The 16,202-nt window shown below is 39.0% G+C and overlaps 1 protein-coding gene across 1 annotated transcript in view; it reads left to right on the plus strand.

Moving 5' to 3' along the window:
• Positions 1-447: 447 nt before the first annotated feature.
• The window catches only part of LTV1 (LTV1 ribosome biogenesis factor), a 134,856-nt gene continuing 119,101 nt past the window's right edge, over positions 448-16,202 (plus strand). The window contains exon 1 of the mRNA XM_067150014.2: positions 448-601. Within this exon, the coding sequence (XP_067006115.2) occupies positions 599-601 (3 nt within the window). The 5' untranslated portion in view covers positions 448-598. The remainder of the gene's footprint in view (positions 602-16,202) is intronic.

A 16,202-nucleotide genomic window follows, 5' to 3' on the forward strand; every position in this document is an offset into this window, starting at 1 on the left:
ATTTGATACCCAATATGGCCGCCACCGCAAAGGATTGTGGTAGCGTGACCAGACCTGCCTAGACAGACCTTGCCAAGAACAGAACGGAAACCTGACATCTAGCGGCCAAACCGTTAACATGGTCGGGGCGCTTTTTCAGCGAGAAATTAGTAATGTCCCGGCCTTGTTTATCTCGTAGGCAACGTTCTAGCTCGTTGTGTAGTTGCCATGTTAGCCACTCTTGCTCTATAGTCTTCTTTCTAGCTTGTTGATAGACATCAAAACCGGGAAGTTCTGATAACTACAAATTGCTCATTTAATAAATGTGTATTTTTATAAGCATATTTTGTTTTCTATACTGTCTTTTTGAATAATCCTACTCCATTGTAAAAAATGATTTAGTACTTTATCCCATAATCTAGTATCTTTTTAGGGGAAAACTTAGTACGAACATTTTTTTTTTTGTCCGGTGGCAACTCTGACCTGATTTGCGTGTTTACATGGCAAGAGATAGGAACTTCCTAACCTCGTGCTTGACATTGCCCAGTATTATAATTACTGCAGTGTGTTACAATAGGGTTACATTTGGTTAAGAAAGATAGAAAGAAGGACTGGCATAATGGTGAGTACCTGTGCAAGTGTCGTCATGCTTAAACCTCTTTTTTATTTTATTTTATTGGATGAGTGATTCGCGATTAACGAGTCATAAGTTTTTTAAAAATCTACTATATAATGTGCATTCTCAATTGTTTTTATTGCACCGTTAAGAGGCTCAGCTGAGGTGCCATTTCTTGAGTAAATAAATAAAAAGATAATACTATTATTATTTGACGTCTTTGGGTTAGGTTTAGGTTCAAGATTTGTTCAGTACACCATCGGCCTGGTCTGAATCCTGCGTGTTATTCTCTGATTTTTTGTTGTAGTTGTGTTCTTATCAAAAAGACCCATGGGTAGAATTTTGTATACAACTGATGCTAGTGAGATTCCTGTAGTTGTTTACATCTTTTCTGTCGCCCTTCCTTTGTAGCGGGTGAATTAGGTAATGCATTTTTCCAGTCTTCTAGGATTTGTTCTGTTTGCCATATGTGCATGATTTTGGTGATTTCTTTTATAGGGTTTGGGCTTGCTGATTTGAGGACCTTCGCAATGATTCTGTCTTCACCCGATGCTTTATTGTTTTTGTCTTTTGATCTGGCTTGCGATTTGGATTATTTTCAGGTTCTTGTGAAAATTTTTGTATTGGTTCTGGGCAGTTCAGTAGTTCTTGAAGATATTTGGTAAATTCCTCACAGTTTGCTTGGTTCTTTAGTGCTAATTGCTGGTTTTCTGTCTTGAAGCAGAGACTTTGTTGTTGATATCCTCCAAGCTAAGTTTTGATGTTCTTATAGAAATTTTGTGTGGTGTTTCTTTCAAAGTCTCTGATTTCATATAGTTGATTCTATTCAAATATCCTTTTTTTAGTCTGATTAATTGAACTGTCTCTTTTTTCACTGTTAGGAATGTTTTGTAGTTATTCTCACTGTTCAGTGCAGACGTGTTAGTGGAAACGAGGAGTGAGTGATGGGAATAACGCTGCAGCAACACAGGATAAGAATATTGTGTTGGCTTGGAGCAAGATAGTGTTGAAGAAGGTTGGAGTAGAAAGAGGGGAGATAAAAGCAGCTCTAGGGGGCTGCTAGAAATGATGATGTGTGCGATGGTGATAGCTACACTGTTGATGGTAGGATGTCTATTAAGAACTTGGGTCCAAATCAGGGATCATTAGGGTGGGAGGAATTGGAAGAAATAAAGAGAGTGGTAAAGGGAGCAAGCAAGGGAGAAGAATTAAAGAAATGTTGCAGGAATAACGATCAACACAAATGAAGGAGATGAAGGACTTAAAAATGTTTATAAAAGAAGAAATTGGTGGGGTGAACGATAAAATAGCGAATTTAGAGGAGGAAGTAGGGAGCTGGAGAGAGAAGGTGGGTACATTGGAAGAGGAACTGGTAGTAATGAAGAAAGGAGCAAGGTTGGCGATGCAGGTCTCATCAAGGAGGAATGTGTTTGTTTACGGAGTACCTGAGGATAGAAAAGAATCAAAAGTGGAGTTAGTGCTGAAAGTGGTGGATATCATTTCGAATAAGATGAAAATTTAAACCTAGGAATGAACTTCTCGGAAGTAGGTATTGGTGACGTATACAGAGTGGGAAGGAGCCATGGGAATAGGCTGGTGAAAATAAGATGGATATCAACCCTGATGGCCGATATCATTTTAAGAAATGCCGGGAATTTGAAAGGATCAAACATATATTTGAAGGCTGAGACAGAAAAAGAGGAGATAAAGCAGATGGAAATTTTAAAGCGGCGTATGTGGAGGGTAAGACCGCAGGGACTACAAGCTAAGATAGTAGGGAGGTGTTTGGTTACATCAGACAGGAAATGGACATGATCTTGGACCCTGGAGGAGCTGCTGAGAATGGAAAAAAGCGAGGATGAAGCGAGTAGTTACAGGATATGAGCGCAAGACATTGCCAGCGGAGAGAAGGAAGATGTGGGCAGTGTCAGCAGCCAGCTGGTGGGAAATATAGCGACCTTGGTGAGTCAAAGCGTGGAGGTGTAAATGAAACAAGGAACGAGACATTAGTAGACCAGTGTGAAGTGAGATCAGGAGGTAAAGGGGAGAGTAGAGACAATAGGAGACAGGGAAGTGAACCAGTCTCCCTGAGAAAGGGGAATACAGAGAGGAATATGGAGAGGAGACAGGCGTTGAATAAGGAAAGATCGATAAGTCTGAAAGATTCATGGGGAGGGAGAAAAGGTTCCGCCACGGAGAAAGGGAAGGAGGGGGGTGATAAGAAAGATATGGAAGTGGAGAGAGATGGGGAGGGCTCACGAGGAAGAATGACAAGAAGTAAGGGTGTGAGTGGAGAAACACATAAGGGGAGAGGAGGAAATAAATAGATATGTTGATAGGGGTGTTTAATATTGAGGGGTTGATGGGGAAGCTGGGGAACAGAGAAATTGTGGAATTAGTAAAAGTTTTTGAGATAATTGGTCTAGTGGAGTCATGGTTAGGGAAAGGGGTAGAAATCGAATGGGACAGATATAGAGTAGTAAATGTGATGGGAAAAGAATAGGGAAGATGGCAAGAAACCCAGGGGGAATATTAGTTTTAATAAGAAATGACGTAGCCAGGAGAGTCGAGAGGATACAGAGTGGGGTAGACAGGGTAGTATCGTTTAGAATAAAAATGGGAAGAGGAATATAGGAGGCAATTTGTCTGGCCCTGCTTTACAATCATCCAAAAGACTTCAGTATATGCAAATAAATATTTCTTTGAGGAATTGATTGAAGAAATAAACACGATTAAAGAGTTGTATGAAGAAGACGGAATGATTTTAATTGGAATGCAAGAGTTAGCAATAGAGTACCGGATTGTGGGAGAGAGGACACAGAAGTGAGTGGGTACCGAAGAAGGAGTAAAGATAAAGGGGTAAATAGTTATGGGGAAAGGCTGTTAGAGTTATGTGCAATAGAAAATTTATATATTTTAAATGGCTGGATGGAGGAAGAATTGACATACATTACAACGGATGGAGGGAGTGTAGTGGATATAGGAATAAGTCTGAGATAGCTTTAAAAAGAATGATAAGTTTTGAAGTATTAGGGTGTAGGATAACAGAACACATGCCTATTAAGATAAAATTCAGAGGTGAGAGAGAGGAATAGAGGGGAGATGTGGGAAAAAGAAGGGCGGGGTATAAGTCTGAGGGGTGGATGTATGTGTGGAATGATACTACGAGAGAGAAACTGAGATTAAAGCTTAACCTTCATTGGCTAACGTAAATTTAAAACTTTATTATTTTTCAGAATGATTTCTCCATTACAATATATTTTCGAAGCTTAAACATAATTACAATTCTTATTGTTCTAAGAGATCAATTTTCAGTTGGTTTTAGTTCACGTCAATAAGCTGTCTTTTCTTTGTATGCACAATATCAATATGTTAATCATATAAATATAATAAAGGCAAAAAGATATCATGAGCATTTAAAATGTCTATTAGCCAAAATGTACATGTTCGAACAAAACAAATATACCTTACATATTACAAACAACCGAAACAAAACTTTTCTTTTCAGTCACACACTTGAGGAGGATAGCCACCTACCTTCACGCAGAATCCCAAGGAATGTAATACTATTCTTCAGAAGATGCTCAGCGGGCGGTTAGCTACAGAATTAGTAGTTGCTGGTCAAGTTTCTAAAATTATTCATCAGTCACAAAGTCGTCCTCATTTTTAGAACTTTCATAACAATTATGACAGAACAATTTAGCATTTGTTTGGCAAACATTCTTTTGGCATGTGTTGCAGGAGAGTCGTGTTCGGTGATTCTTATGTGTCCCACAAATACAGCAAATTCTTGGTCGTATCGGCGTTTCTCTTGTAGAGCAGCTTTCTTCTTTGTAGTCCGTCAAAAATAGAGCTAACTCTTTAGGAAGCCTTGGTATTAGTTTGGCCCGATCTTGAAGATTTTGTTGCATAAATTCAAGGGCCAACTGGTGGAGGTACTCTCTTCTCAATGATTCGTCCGTAGGATTGTTCATCTGGAAAATCTACATTGAGTTTATTCCAGCTAGATCTAGAATGCGGAAGAAGTAAGTAATTCATTGTCCGTCTGAGAGTTTTCCTTGACGTAGTAATACGTGAACACATCAAGTGATGTGTAACCGGTTTCTTCGTCTATATCATTGCGGTCGTGCATAGTGGAGAGTAAAATTACAACTTTCTTCTTTCGGGTGGCAAAGGAAATCAAAGATTTATCCTCCTGACACCCAAAGAAGTGACTCCCTGGTAGAAGATTCTTGTTTTCAGTCACTAACTTGGTGGGGGGGGATAACTGCCTTATCCTTTTGCAGAGTCCCAAGGAATGTAATACCATTCTTCAGAAGATACTGAGCAAGTGGATAGCTACTGGAATAGTTGTCGGTAGTTAGGTTTCTATTACTGTGTTGTGTTGGAGCACATAATCTTCAGGTAATATCGAAAGGTTTGTTGGATGCTTCGAAGGGACCAGGTTTTTGTTTCCCACAATACAGTTCGAGATTGTAGGTATAAAATGTTTGGGAGTCACAAAGGGCATAAATCTATAGGCTGTACTTAGCTGGTTTCTTCGCCATCTGTTGAATAAACCCACATCGTCCTCGAAATGCGACGAGCATCTCGTCAATGGTTGCAAATTCCCCAATGTTGTACGCGTGTTGGCTATTGGCTATGAATTTAGTTTGTATATCTCTCACTGGAGCCAACTTGTCAGTTTTCTTCCTCTGTTCCCTAGTTGTTATGTCATCAAACCTAATCCACCTCAGGAGACATTTGAACCGCTCTTTGCTGAAATTCACACGCAAAATTGTCAATCCAGTACCGTTTGTCGCAAAGTATTCTGAAAAATCAGCACGATTTCCCCTTTTCACACCGATTAGAAACAGAGCACCGCTGACAGCCATAATTTCGGCGTTCGTCGTTGACTTGAATCTGCTCTCTCGAACTTTATCATCTGCTTCATTTCTTTCGTTCTGATGTTTCTTGGTTGCAATATAACTATCTAACAATCTAACTATATCAGAAATTATGTTGGGACTTATAATTTTCAGGAAACACTCAAGTGGTCTTTGGCATTGTCTAGCTTGTGCCCTAGGCCCAGGAATAACCTTCACAATGTTCTTTGACTTCACCTCTGTCTGAGACCACAATATTTTACTTGACCAAAGAGTCTCCCCATCTTTTCCATTGTAGAACCACATTTCCTCTTCATCATCCACTTCCATTGCGAAGTCACCATTATCCATATCAGTCTGAGTTAGAATTATGATCATTGTCGAGAATTTGTTGAGGTTCAAAGTCAGGATCTTCGTCGTCATCTAAATTGCATTGTTCTTCTCCAGCAGCCTCTTCAACTTCTAGTTCCCTTATTATTCTTTGGATGTCCTCTGGAGTGCTAAATCTGGCCCTAGAAACAAGAAACCAAAATTACGCTCTACAGAAGCATTGGCTCAATTATTCGGTAAAGATATCTATTATTTCAGAGCGATATAGTAATATACTACTATTTGATAGAGTAATAGGCCTAAATAGTGCAAAGGTCACAGTCAGAAAGTTTGGATTTCCAACGAAAATTTATCATTCACCTAAGTAATGATGCGTATATTTTATGTTATGACACAAGTTTTATAATATATACTTATTTATATTAGACATCAATAATTTTATAGTTAATGTCGTTGAAAACACCTATTTACAAAGCAGTCCACAAAACAAAATAATAATAACATGCACTTACATTGTGATCAAAAGCTGAGACACACTGGCTAACGTGCGGCAGACAGCCGCCGATCTGATGCCTATGCACTTAGAAGTCACACTGGGCGCCTCCTTGTCGTGGAGACTTCTAGAAACCGTGCCGCCTAACGGGGAAGGGTGTAACTTAGGAATACTGGCTCCTCCCATTACACTGTGATACGCCAAGACAGAACTGCGAGTTGGTTTCAAATTTTGCGGCCAACGGCCGCATACGTTAGCCGATGAAGGTTAAGGAGAGGGGAAAATATTAAGGGTGGGAATTGAAAGGGCATTGAAAGGAAATGACATGGATAGGATGTTGGAATTTATAACTTCCAGTAAGGAGTGTGGTGAGGAATGTGAAGAGAAGGGAAGGTGGAAATAAAAACAGAGTGACTGGGTGGTTTGATGAAGACTGTATGGGGGGAAAAGAGAGGTTGTAATGAGAGCCCTAGCGGAGTTTAGGAAGGGAGGGGAACAAGAGAAGAGGGAGGAACATTGTAAATTAAGAAGAGAATACAAGGGGGTATTGAATGAGAAGAAAGGAGGGTGGAAGGAGACAGAAGCAGAAGGAATAAATGGATATTGTAGAGAAAATAGATTAGAGAAGATTTGGGAGTCTATAAATAAGATGAGACTGAGACCAATGGGGAAGGAGGGAAAAATCAGGGAAAATGAGTGGGTGGGATAATTCAAAAAGCCTTTTGGAGGGGAAGAAAACTGGTATAGTGAAACGGGCAGGACATATATAGTGAGAGTAGTAAGGAACCAGATACTAGATAAGGAGATAACAAGGCAGGAAGTAATTAGGGTACTAAGTAATGCAAGACCCAAGGCAGCAGGGAGTGTGAATGGTATTAGATAGATAGATAAAAGCCTTTATTTTCTGTGGCGAAGTTAGGGCTCTTGGCCCTTTCTTACATATTATTATTTGTTAATACAATGACACTGATTAACTTAAAACACTAAGAACTACAAATAACACTAATTTTAGGACAAAAATATGAATATATATACACAAAGAAGAAAGAAAGAAGGTAGATGTTCAATAAATTTCTAATTTCTTTGCTTTAAGAAAAGGCTAGGAAAACAACAGATAGGAAATCTGCCACCTGGGCGACTGCCCTAAATGCAGATCCGTAGTGATTGATTGAAGGAACTGCCTACATAATACAGATTTAAAAAAAATACTCATTTCAATACACAACGAAAGAAATATGAACGTAAAAATACTAGTAAACTTAATGAAAATATTAAATGAAATTTTACTAATTGTATCCTTGCAATACTAGATCTAAGTTAAATACTGTAGTTACTTTTTACTACTAGCTATGTTTAGGCTACTTCTACTTTGTAAATACAGTACGGATGTTTTTAATTTAATTATCATATTAACCCAATATTTTATTTTATTGTACAATAATCTCATATCATTTTCACACACAATAACTCGCTCCACTCATACAGGTACCTTGCTGGAAGCACTTAACGAGGACCTGCTGGTAAAAGGTTTTAAATATACTTCTTAATGCAGCATTCTTGATGTCTTTGGGAAGAGCAATCCACCATCCCGAAGCGGTGATAGTAAATGATCGATGGTATGTGGTTTTTTGGTGGACAGGTATTTCTAGGGGGGACACTAAGCGCGTATCATGGAGATGTAAAGAACCAAGGTGACAAAAATTGCTGGAGAGATAAGCAGGTATGTCTTCCAAAAGTACCTGGTACACAAGAGTATTTGAATGTAGTTTACGCCTGTCGTCTAGATGTAAGCAAGATAATTGTTTATAGTAAGGAGAAACTCAAGCGTCATACCGTAAATCCATCACACATCAAGACAAGCATTTTGAGTGCGTTGTAGTTTCAAGCTTAATTCATTTGTTATATCCGTACACATTACATCACAGTAGTCAAAAATGAGAAATAATAATGACCGAACAAGTTGAATTTTTAGTGATCGAGGGAATACATTTCTGAACTGTTTTAAGGGGTGCAAGCCACAATACACCTTTTTACAGATATTCTTAACTTGCGCTGACCAGTTTAGAGTTTCCATTATAATAACTCCAAGGTTAGAAATGGATTCACAATAAGGTATGCCGGGCTGAGTGGCTCAGACGGTTGAGGCGCTGGCCTTCTGACCCCAACGTGGCAGGTTCGATCCTGGCTCAGTTCGGTGGTATTTGAAGGTGCTCAAATACGCCAGCCTCGTGTCTGTAGATTTACTGGCACGTAAAAGAACTCCTGCAGGACTAAATTCCGGCACATCGGCGTCTCCGAAAACCGTAAAAGAGTAGTTAGTGGGACGTAAAGCAAATAGCATTAACAGTATTACAATAAGGTATAACAGTATTATTTAAAGTTATGGGAGGAATGAAATTTTGTTTTAAAATGTGAAGATTCTTGGTGTACCAGTGATAATGGCTTGTGTTTTATGGGGGGTTTAATTTAAGGTTGTTTTGAATTGCATAGCCATTAATTAGCTCAAGGTCAGCATTTACTTTACATATTGCTTGTTGTATATTATTAGTTCTAGTGTGGTAATAAATTTGCAGATCATCAGCATAAAGATGGTACTTGCAGTGATTAATTGATCTGGTGATATCATTTATATATATAAATTGAATAGGAGAGGGCCCAGAACTGACCCTTGTATGACACCAAATTTTTTGTTCACCACGTTGATTTATTATTATTTGCAACCACACACTGCCGGCGGTTTGTGAGGTAAGAATAGAAACATTCCAGCACCTTTTGGATAAAGTTTAAGGACTGTAATTTGGGAAAAAGCACTTAGGATTGACAGTATCAAATGCGCTAGTGAAATTATCTAAAAGAGTAAGTATTATCACTCGTTTGTTGTCCATTGCATATTTAATGTCATCTGTCACTTTCAAGCAGAGCTGTCATGGTATTATGTTTTTTCTTAAAGCCTGATTGGTAAGAGTCAAGTAAAGCATATTTATGTAAGTACGTAAGGATTTGCTCATGTAGAAGGCATTCCAGCGCTTTGGACAGGGTTGGAAGGATAGAAACTGGTTGGTAATCTGAAGGAATATTGGGTCCATGCTTTTTTGGGATTGGGATGACGAGGGCATCCTTCCATGCCATAGGGAAAATTCCTTGGGTTAAACAGTAGTTAATAATGTGTTTTACGATAGGCAGAATGGTGCCAATGTTATATTTGTAGAAAGACAGAGGTATGCCATCGTGTCCAGCAGCATTTGATCTGGGAGAATACATAACTTGCTTTAAGACATTTATGCCAACAGTTATAAAAATAAAATAAAATGATTATTGATTATTATTATTATTATTATTATTATTATTATTATTATTATTATTATTATTATTTGGTGTTACTGTGGATTCGGCCGACGTGAAGTGTAAATTTAAATCATCAAGGGATACATCCGGCGCCTGCTTTAATAACTTTCGACCTATACCCATCGTTCATAATTGTTTCCATATTGTTTCCATATTTGCATGTTTCCATATTTCTGTCGAGTTCTTGCATTTCGATACTTGACATATGTGTTTATATTTACTGTTTCGGATTAACTGTTTAACCCTGTTGCAGAGAACACGGTAATTTTCAAAGTCATTAGCATTACCTGTTTGTTTAAACCTTCTGTACCATGGGTCACGCTTTGCCATTTCTGATTTAATCTCACTAGTCAACCACGGAGAAGAGGGTCGAGTTATCCGGATTTCTTAAAGGAGCAAATCTGTCATATAGTTCTAACACCAGATCGGATAATTTATTTATTTTTACATCAGTATCATCCATGTGTAAAATATCGTTCCACGGCAGATAATACGCTTCGTGTCGTATTCTTTCCTTGTCCATTTTTTATATCCCTACGTGTTATATATTTAGTTTCATATTTTGGCATCTTTAATGAATAGCAGACGTATATTAGATCATGGGTAGAAATATCTGGCACTGCAAGCTGTCCGTGATTTAAAACTTTCTGAGGATTGTTCGTTGATTAAGTCAATCAAAGTGTGAGTCATCTGGTTTATTGTATGTAGATGACTAGTTGCATTTAGATGTAGGATGTGTAGGTCTAGGCTGAAGAACATATTTTGTAAATGTAATGAGTCGTTTGTTGCCGTCAGCAGATCTGTATTAAAATTTCCAAGTATAATTACATTTTCGTACAGTGGAATTAACTTGATTAAGCAAAGTTCAAGGTATGATATTGGTCTTACGTCTGGGGGTTTATAAACTACTCCGATCAGTACTTTTTGATTATTATCCAAAACTTCTACAAACGTAAATTCTGGTCGATTGGGAATTGTCTGATCTGAAGTAGCCACTATTTTACTTTTGATATCATTACGGCAGTAAATAGCACACCCTCCTCCTATACGTTTTCTTCTGTCTAGACAATGTAAAGTTATGTTATTTATTTCAACAAGGCCTGAGTTTAGTGAGGGTTGTAACCAAGTCTCAGTTACACATATGCAGTGCAAGGTATTACTATAATGAAAGAGGGATTGTATTTAGTCATTGTGAGCCATTAACAATAGCGCGTTAATATGACAACACTGTAGGGCTCGCCGATAGCTTGCAAGACTTTCCCTGAGAAAGGTTGTTGGTTGTTGGAAACGGTAAAATTTCCAAGTGAATAGAGGAAGGGGGTATTATGCCCAGTTTGTAACGATAAAGGGGCTAGAAGTGATCCAAATAATTATAGAGGGATAATACTCCTAGACGCTTTGTCAAAGGTGTACACAGGGATCTTGGCGAATAGGATAAAGAATTGGGCGGAACAGTGTGGGAGGATATTGGAATTTCAGAATGGATTTAGGAAAGGAAGGAACACGGTTGATAATGTGTGGATTTTGAACTTTGATTATGAAATAAGTGAGGATAGCAGGGCTCAAATTATATGTAGCAGCGATTGATTTAGAAAAAGCTTTTGATAACAGTGAGCAGGGAGGTGTTATTCACGAGATTAAGGGAGGTAGGGTTATCAAAGAAAATGAGGGGGAGGGGCAATTGAAATAATATATGAGAAGGTATTTGTGATGATTAAATTACAGGGTGGAGGGATGAGTGAGTGTATTGAGTCGAAGAGTGGGGTGAAACAAGGATGTAAGCTATCCCTGATATTATTTACATTTATAATTAATATTTTAGAGAGACATGGAGGAGAGAGATGGCAATGTCCATGGATATGGAAGAGTGAGGCACCGTGGCTGTTATTTGCAGACAATCTATTAATTTTCGCATTAACAGCAAGAGGGTTGCAAAGAGGGTTAGACGAGGTAGTTGAGTATACTAGGAGATGGGCTCTCAGGGTAAATGTAAGGAAGACACAGAGTATGATATGTAGGAAAAGTAGAGTAAGGAAGGAAAAGGAAGTCTGGAAAGTAGATCAGGAGGGAATTATACCAGTGGAAAAAATAGAATATTTAGTAGTAATAATCGGTAGTAAGGGTATGTGAAAAGAACAGTGTAGGAGGGCTAAATTAAAGGGAAGAGGAGTGCCTGCAGCAGTAGGTAAGGTAAGGGTTATTCTGCCCGAAGGCAGGTCCGAACCTCCGCAGAGGTGCTCCTGAGCCGGAGTTTATGTGCGGTAGGGTGGCCAGTTCCTTTCCGCTCCTCCATTCCCTTACCCCCCACCAACAGCGCGTGGCAACCCATCCAACTCCTGACCACGCCCAATGTTGCTTAACTTCGGAGATCTCACGGGATCCAGTGTTTCAACACGGTTACGGCCGTAGAAAATAAATTCCCAGATATAAAATATAAAATTCAGAATCTGGTGTTTCAATCATTGGTTAAGAGCAAAATGTTATTTGGGGTGGAAATATGGGGATTGGAAGAGGATAGGGTAGAATTAAACCAGGCTAGTGGTGAAATTTTGCAAGATCTTTGAAGGGCTTACCAAACTGCACTGCTAATGCGGGGGCTAGATTAGTGTGCAAAGAGTCTATGGAGGTTGAAATAGTGAAGAGGGTGATAAAGTATTGGATAAGACTGGAGGAAGGGATGGGTGGGAAATTATTACAGGAAACGTATAGAATTCAGAAAAGTATGGAGAATGCAGGATATTGAGTAAATAAGTGTAAAAAAAGCTTACAAAAAAATAGGTCTAGGGGAGTATGGGAGTGTGATGTGGGGGGGAGAGGAAAGAATGGATATGGAAAAGGATAAAGGGGAGAATATTAGATATAGAAAAGCAGAATTTAATAAGGGAACGTAGGGATAGAGATTCTCTATTTGTATTAAATAAATTGGCGGAAATAACAAACCCGAAAACGGAGTTTGAGGGTAGAAGAGCTAAGATAGGATTGTATTGGTGGATGTTAGGTGTTCTGAGAAATAGGAGATGGGTAGGAAGAGAAAATAAGGGTAGATGTATTTTGTGTGGGGAGGGTTGGTCGGACTTTTCATATATACCATTGCAGAGCTTTGGATGAGATGAAAAGGAAATTGCTAAATAAGAAGGAGTTGGAAAAGTTAGATAAAGATAATAAGATGACATAATGGCGTGTAGGGAGTGGGAGAGAAGACCAAATATATCAACGTTTTTAAATGTGTTTAGAGCAAGATTTTTAAAGAAATTGAGGGAATAATAGGAAGAGTGAAGGGAGTTAAAAGTGGATAGAGACAGTCAAAAGTGGTGGAATATAACAAAATATTGTAATAAGTAGGTTTAAGATAAAGGCAGTAGTGAAGAAAGGTTTTGGTAAATGAGGGAGAGCATCTTGCCCAGAGGAATGGTTATCTGCCCTGAACAAGATGCTGTTAAGTAGATTGAGCAGAAAGTAGTATAATAGTATTGTATTGTATGTTAAGGTATATGTATTAAGAGGAGATTTGTGTATAATTAAATGTATTAAGAGACGAGCATATAATACTAGAACAGATGTGGAGTAGGGAAGTAGTTATAAGGAGGTTGTTAATATTAAAGTTTATGTATTAAGAGGAGAGTATGGGAAATTATAGATAATTGAATATGTCATAAGAAAGAATAAGGAAGAATGAACAGAGTAGTGTTGTGAATAAGGAACTGTTTGTATATCAGATGTGTATGTTTATGTAAAAGATTAGTGAATAAGCAGTAAGAGGATTAAGATATAGTGTAATGGAGAGGTAGGCAGTCTGGGAAGAACTCTGAGAAGAAGTGAACAAAGTAGAATTTGGAAGTATAAACTGTTGTATGTCTGTAGGGGTAGGCTATGTAGAATGATGGATTGTTTAGAGGATTGAATGAGGAGCTGTTGGTAGACATGCAGTGGAAGTGTATGTAGAATATAGTGAATAAGTAGTAAGAGGATTAAGGTATAGTGATAAAGGAGAGTTTGGAATGATGTACTGTTGTGTGTCTGGAGTGGTAGACTATATAGAATTCATGTTTTATATGTGTGTAGTGTGAGTAGGATCATTTTGGAATAAGCAAACTGGCGGAGTGCATGACGTAAGAGGTGAGAGAGAGGAGTGGGTCTGATCCATCCCAAGGAAGTGTTGATTAAGTACATCTGCACGTGGAGAGGGAGGAGTGGGAGGAAGTTCGCTGTCAATGTGACAGGGAAGACGAGCCATATAAGGAGATCCCGCTGGACAGGGGATAAGAGTGTGACAGGCCGCGTGTTGGACCGGCTTCCGCCACATGCGGTCTGTTACGCAAGGAATGGTGAGGAACACATTGTTAGCAAGGATCTGTGAGGTTCGATATCCGGCCTTACGAGGCAGGGCTAGTGGCGGTATGCACAGGTTGGATGGCATGTTTCCTTACCAGCGGGGACCAGTCAGACTCAGTTTTAGTTAGAATAAGGTAGTTAAGTAGTTAGTGTAGATAGTTGTAGTGGTAGCATCTGGCAAGTGGTGCTGGCTATCTGCGCATGTGTAGGATGCTACAGAGTAGATGTAGTAGATAGTTAGCTATAGATTTAGGGGGATGGTACTTTTTCTACCAAGCTTTATAGCTGCAGTCGCTTAATTGCGACCAGTATCCAGTATTCGGGATATAGTAGGTTCGTACCCCACTGTCGGCAGCCCTGAAATTGGTTTTCTGTGGTTTCGCATTTTCACACCAGGCAAATGCTGGGGCTGTACCTTAATTAAGGCCACGGGCGCTTCCTTCCCAGTCCTAGCCCTTTCCTGTCCCACCGTCGCCATAAGACCTATCTGTGTCGGTACGACGTAAAGCGAATAGCAAAAAAAAAAAAAGTTGTTGTTCAATCTCTTTATTACCAGATACCCATGGTGGTGTACTGTGGTTGGAAATGGCAACCAGGAAAATTTATTATGTACAATAACAAACCAACTATATTGGTATTATAAATTTACTCATTCGGAACAACTATTTCAGGTTCCCTATGGGAATCAACATCTGTATAATCTTAAGGCCAGGCAGGGATCAGTTTTTGAAAATGGGACAAAGTCTCTCATAGTGCTTTGCCACTGCTGGTGGCTCCAAGTAACCTACGCAGTGGCCTCCACGGTATGCACTAGCCATGCGTCTTGGTAGGTGTGCTATTTACCAACTGATGAGCACAACTTAGCACACTGGGGCGAAATGTTGGCAACCAGGAATTAGTTATTAGACCCCATGTCTAATAACGGACCAACTATATTGGTATTAGAAATTTACTCATTAGGAACAACTATTTCAGGTTCCGTATGGGAATCAACATCTGTATAATAAACATACCACTTAGTCGAGCAGCTCGTCTTCTATCTCCCAAGTCTTCCCAGTCTAAACCTCGCAACATTTTTGTAACACTACTCTTTTCTCGGAAAGCGCCCAAAACAATTTGAGCTGTTTTTCTTTGGATTTTTTCCAATCCTTGAATCAAGTAATCCTGGTGAGGGTCCCATACACTGGAACCACACTCTAGTTGGGGTCTTACCAGAGACTTAAATGTCCTCTCCTTCACATCCTTATTACAACCCCTACACACCCTCATAACCATGTGCAGAGATCTGTACCCTTTATTTACAATCCCATTTATGTGATTATGCGAATGAAGATCTTTCTTTATATTAACACCTAGGTACTTACAGTGATCCCCATCAGGAACTTCCACCCCAACAATGCAGTAATTAAAACTGAGGGAATTTTTCCTATTTGTGAAACTCACAACCTGACTTTTAACCCCATTTATTATCATACCATTGCTTGCTGTCTAACTCACAACTTTATTGAGATCATTTTGCAGTTGCTCACAATCTTGCTACGTTATTTATTACTCTGTCGAGAATAACATCATCTGCAGAAAGCTTTATCTCTGATTCCACTTCTTTACACATATCATTGATATTTATAAGAAAACGTAAAGGCCCACTAATACTGCCTTGAGGAATTCCGTCTTAATTATTACAGGGTCAGATAAAGCTTCACCTACTCTTAATTCTCTGAGAACTATTTTCTAGATATTTTCGTATCCTAAGAATATGGTGGACTGAGGACTCGGGAGCGTATAATCAGGCAAAGATTGTTTGAAAATCACTTATATTCTAACACCCTTGAAATTATATACACATATAAATTTCTGACACCATTCAACCTTCAAATTTCTCTTAGATCTTGCTGTGAGTCTCTTAAGTTCTTATATTACACACAAGAATATATATTCACTGGTTAAATACTTAACTATGGGATGAAGCTGAACCACCTGCGGCTGAAGTCTTCTTTCTTCTGCGCTGAAGTCCTTGTCTCTGGAACCCGTTACTTCGTTGGCTACGCTAAACCTTCCCAATGAGAATGATTGCTGGTTTATTACTAATTATTGTACTCCAAGACCTAATTGACTACTAGTGTAGAAAACCCTGTGGTCGTTCACTAACGAATCACACTCAGTTCAAGAGCCTGTTGTCTCTCTGACTTACTAAAACATTAACTGCGTACTCACGGCTCTCCCCAAAGACTACCAGCACTCT

The sequence above is a fragment of the Anabrus simplex genome, chromosome 6 (assembly GCF_040414725.1).
Source record: "Anabrus simplex isolate iqAnaSimp1 chromosome 6, ASM4041472v1, whole genome shotgun sequence".
Lineage (NCBI taxonomy): Eukaryota > Metazoa > Arthropoda > Insecta > Orthoptera > Tettigoniidae > Anabrus > Anabrus simplex.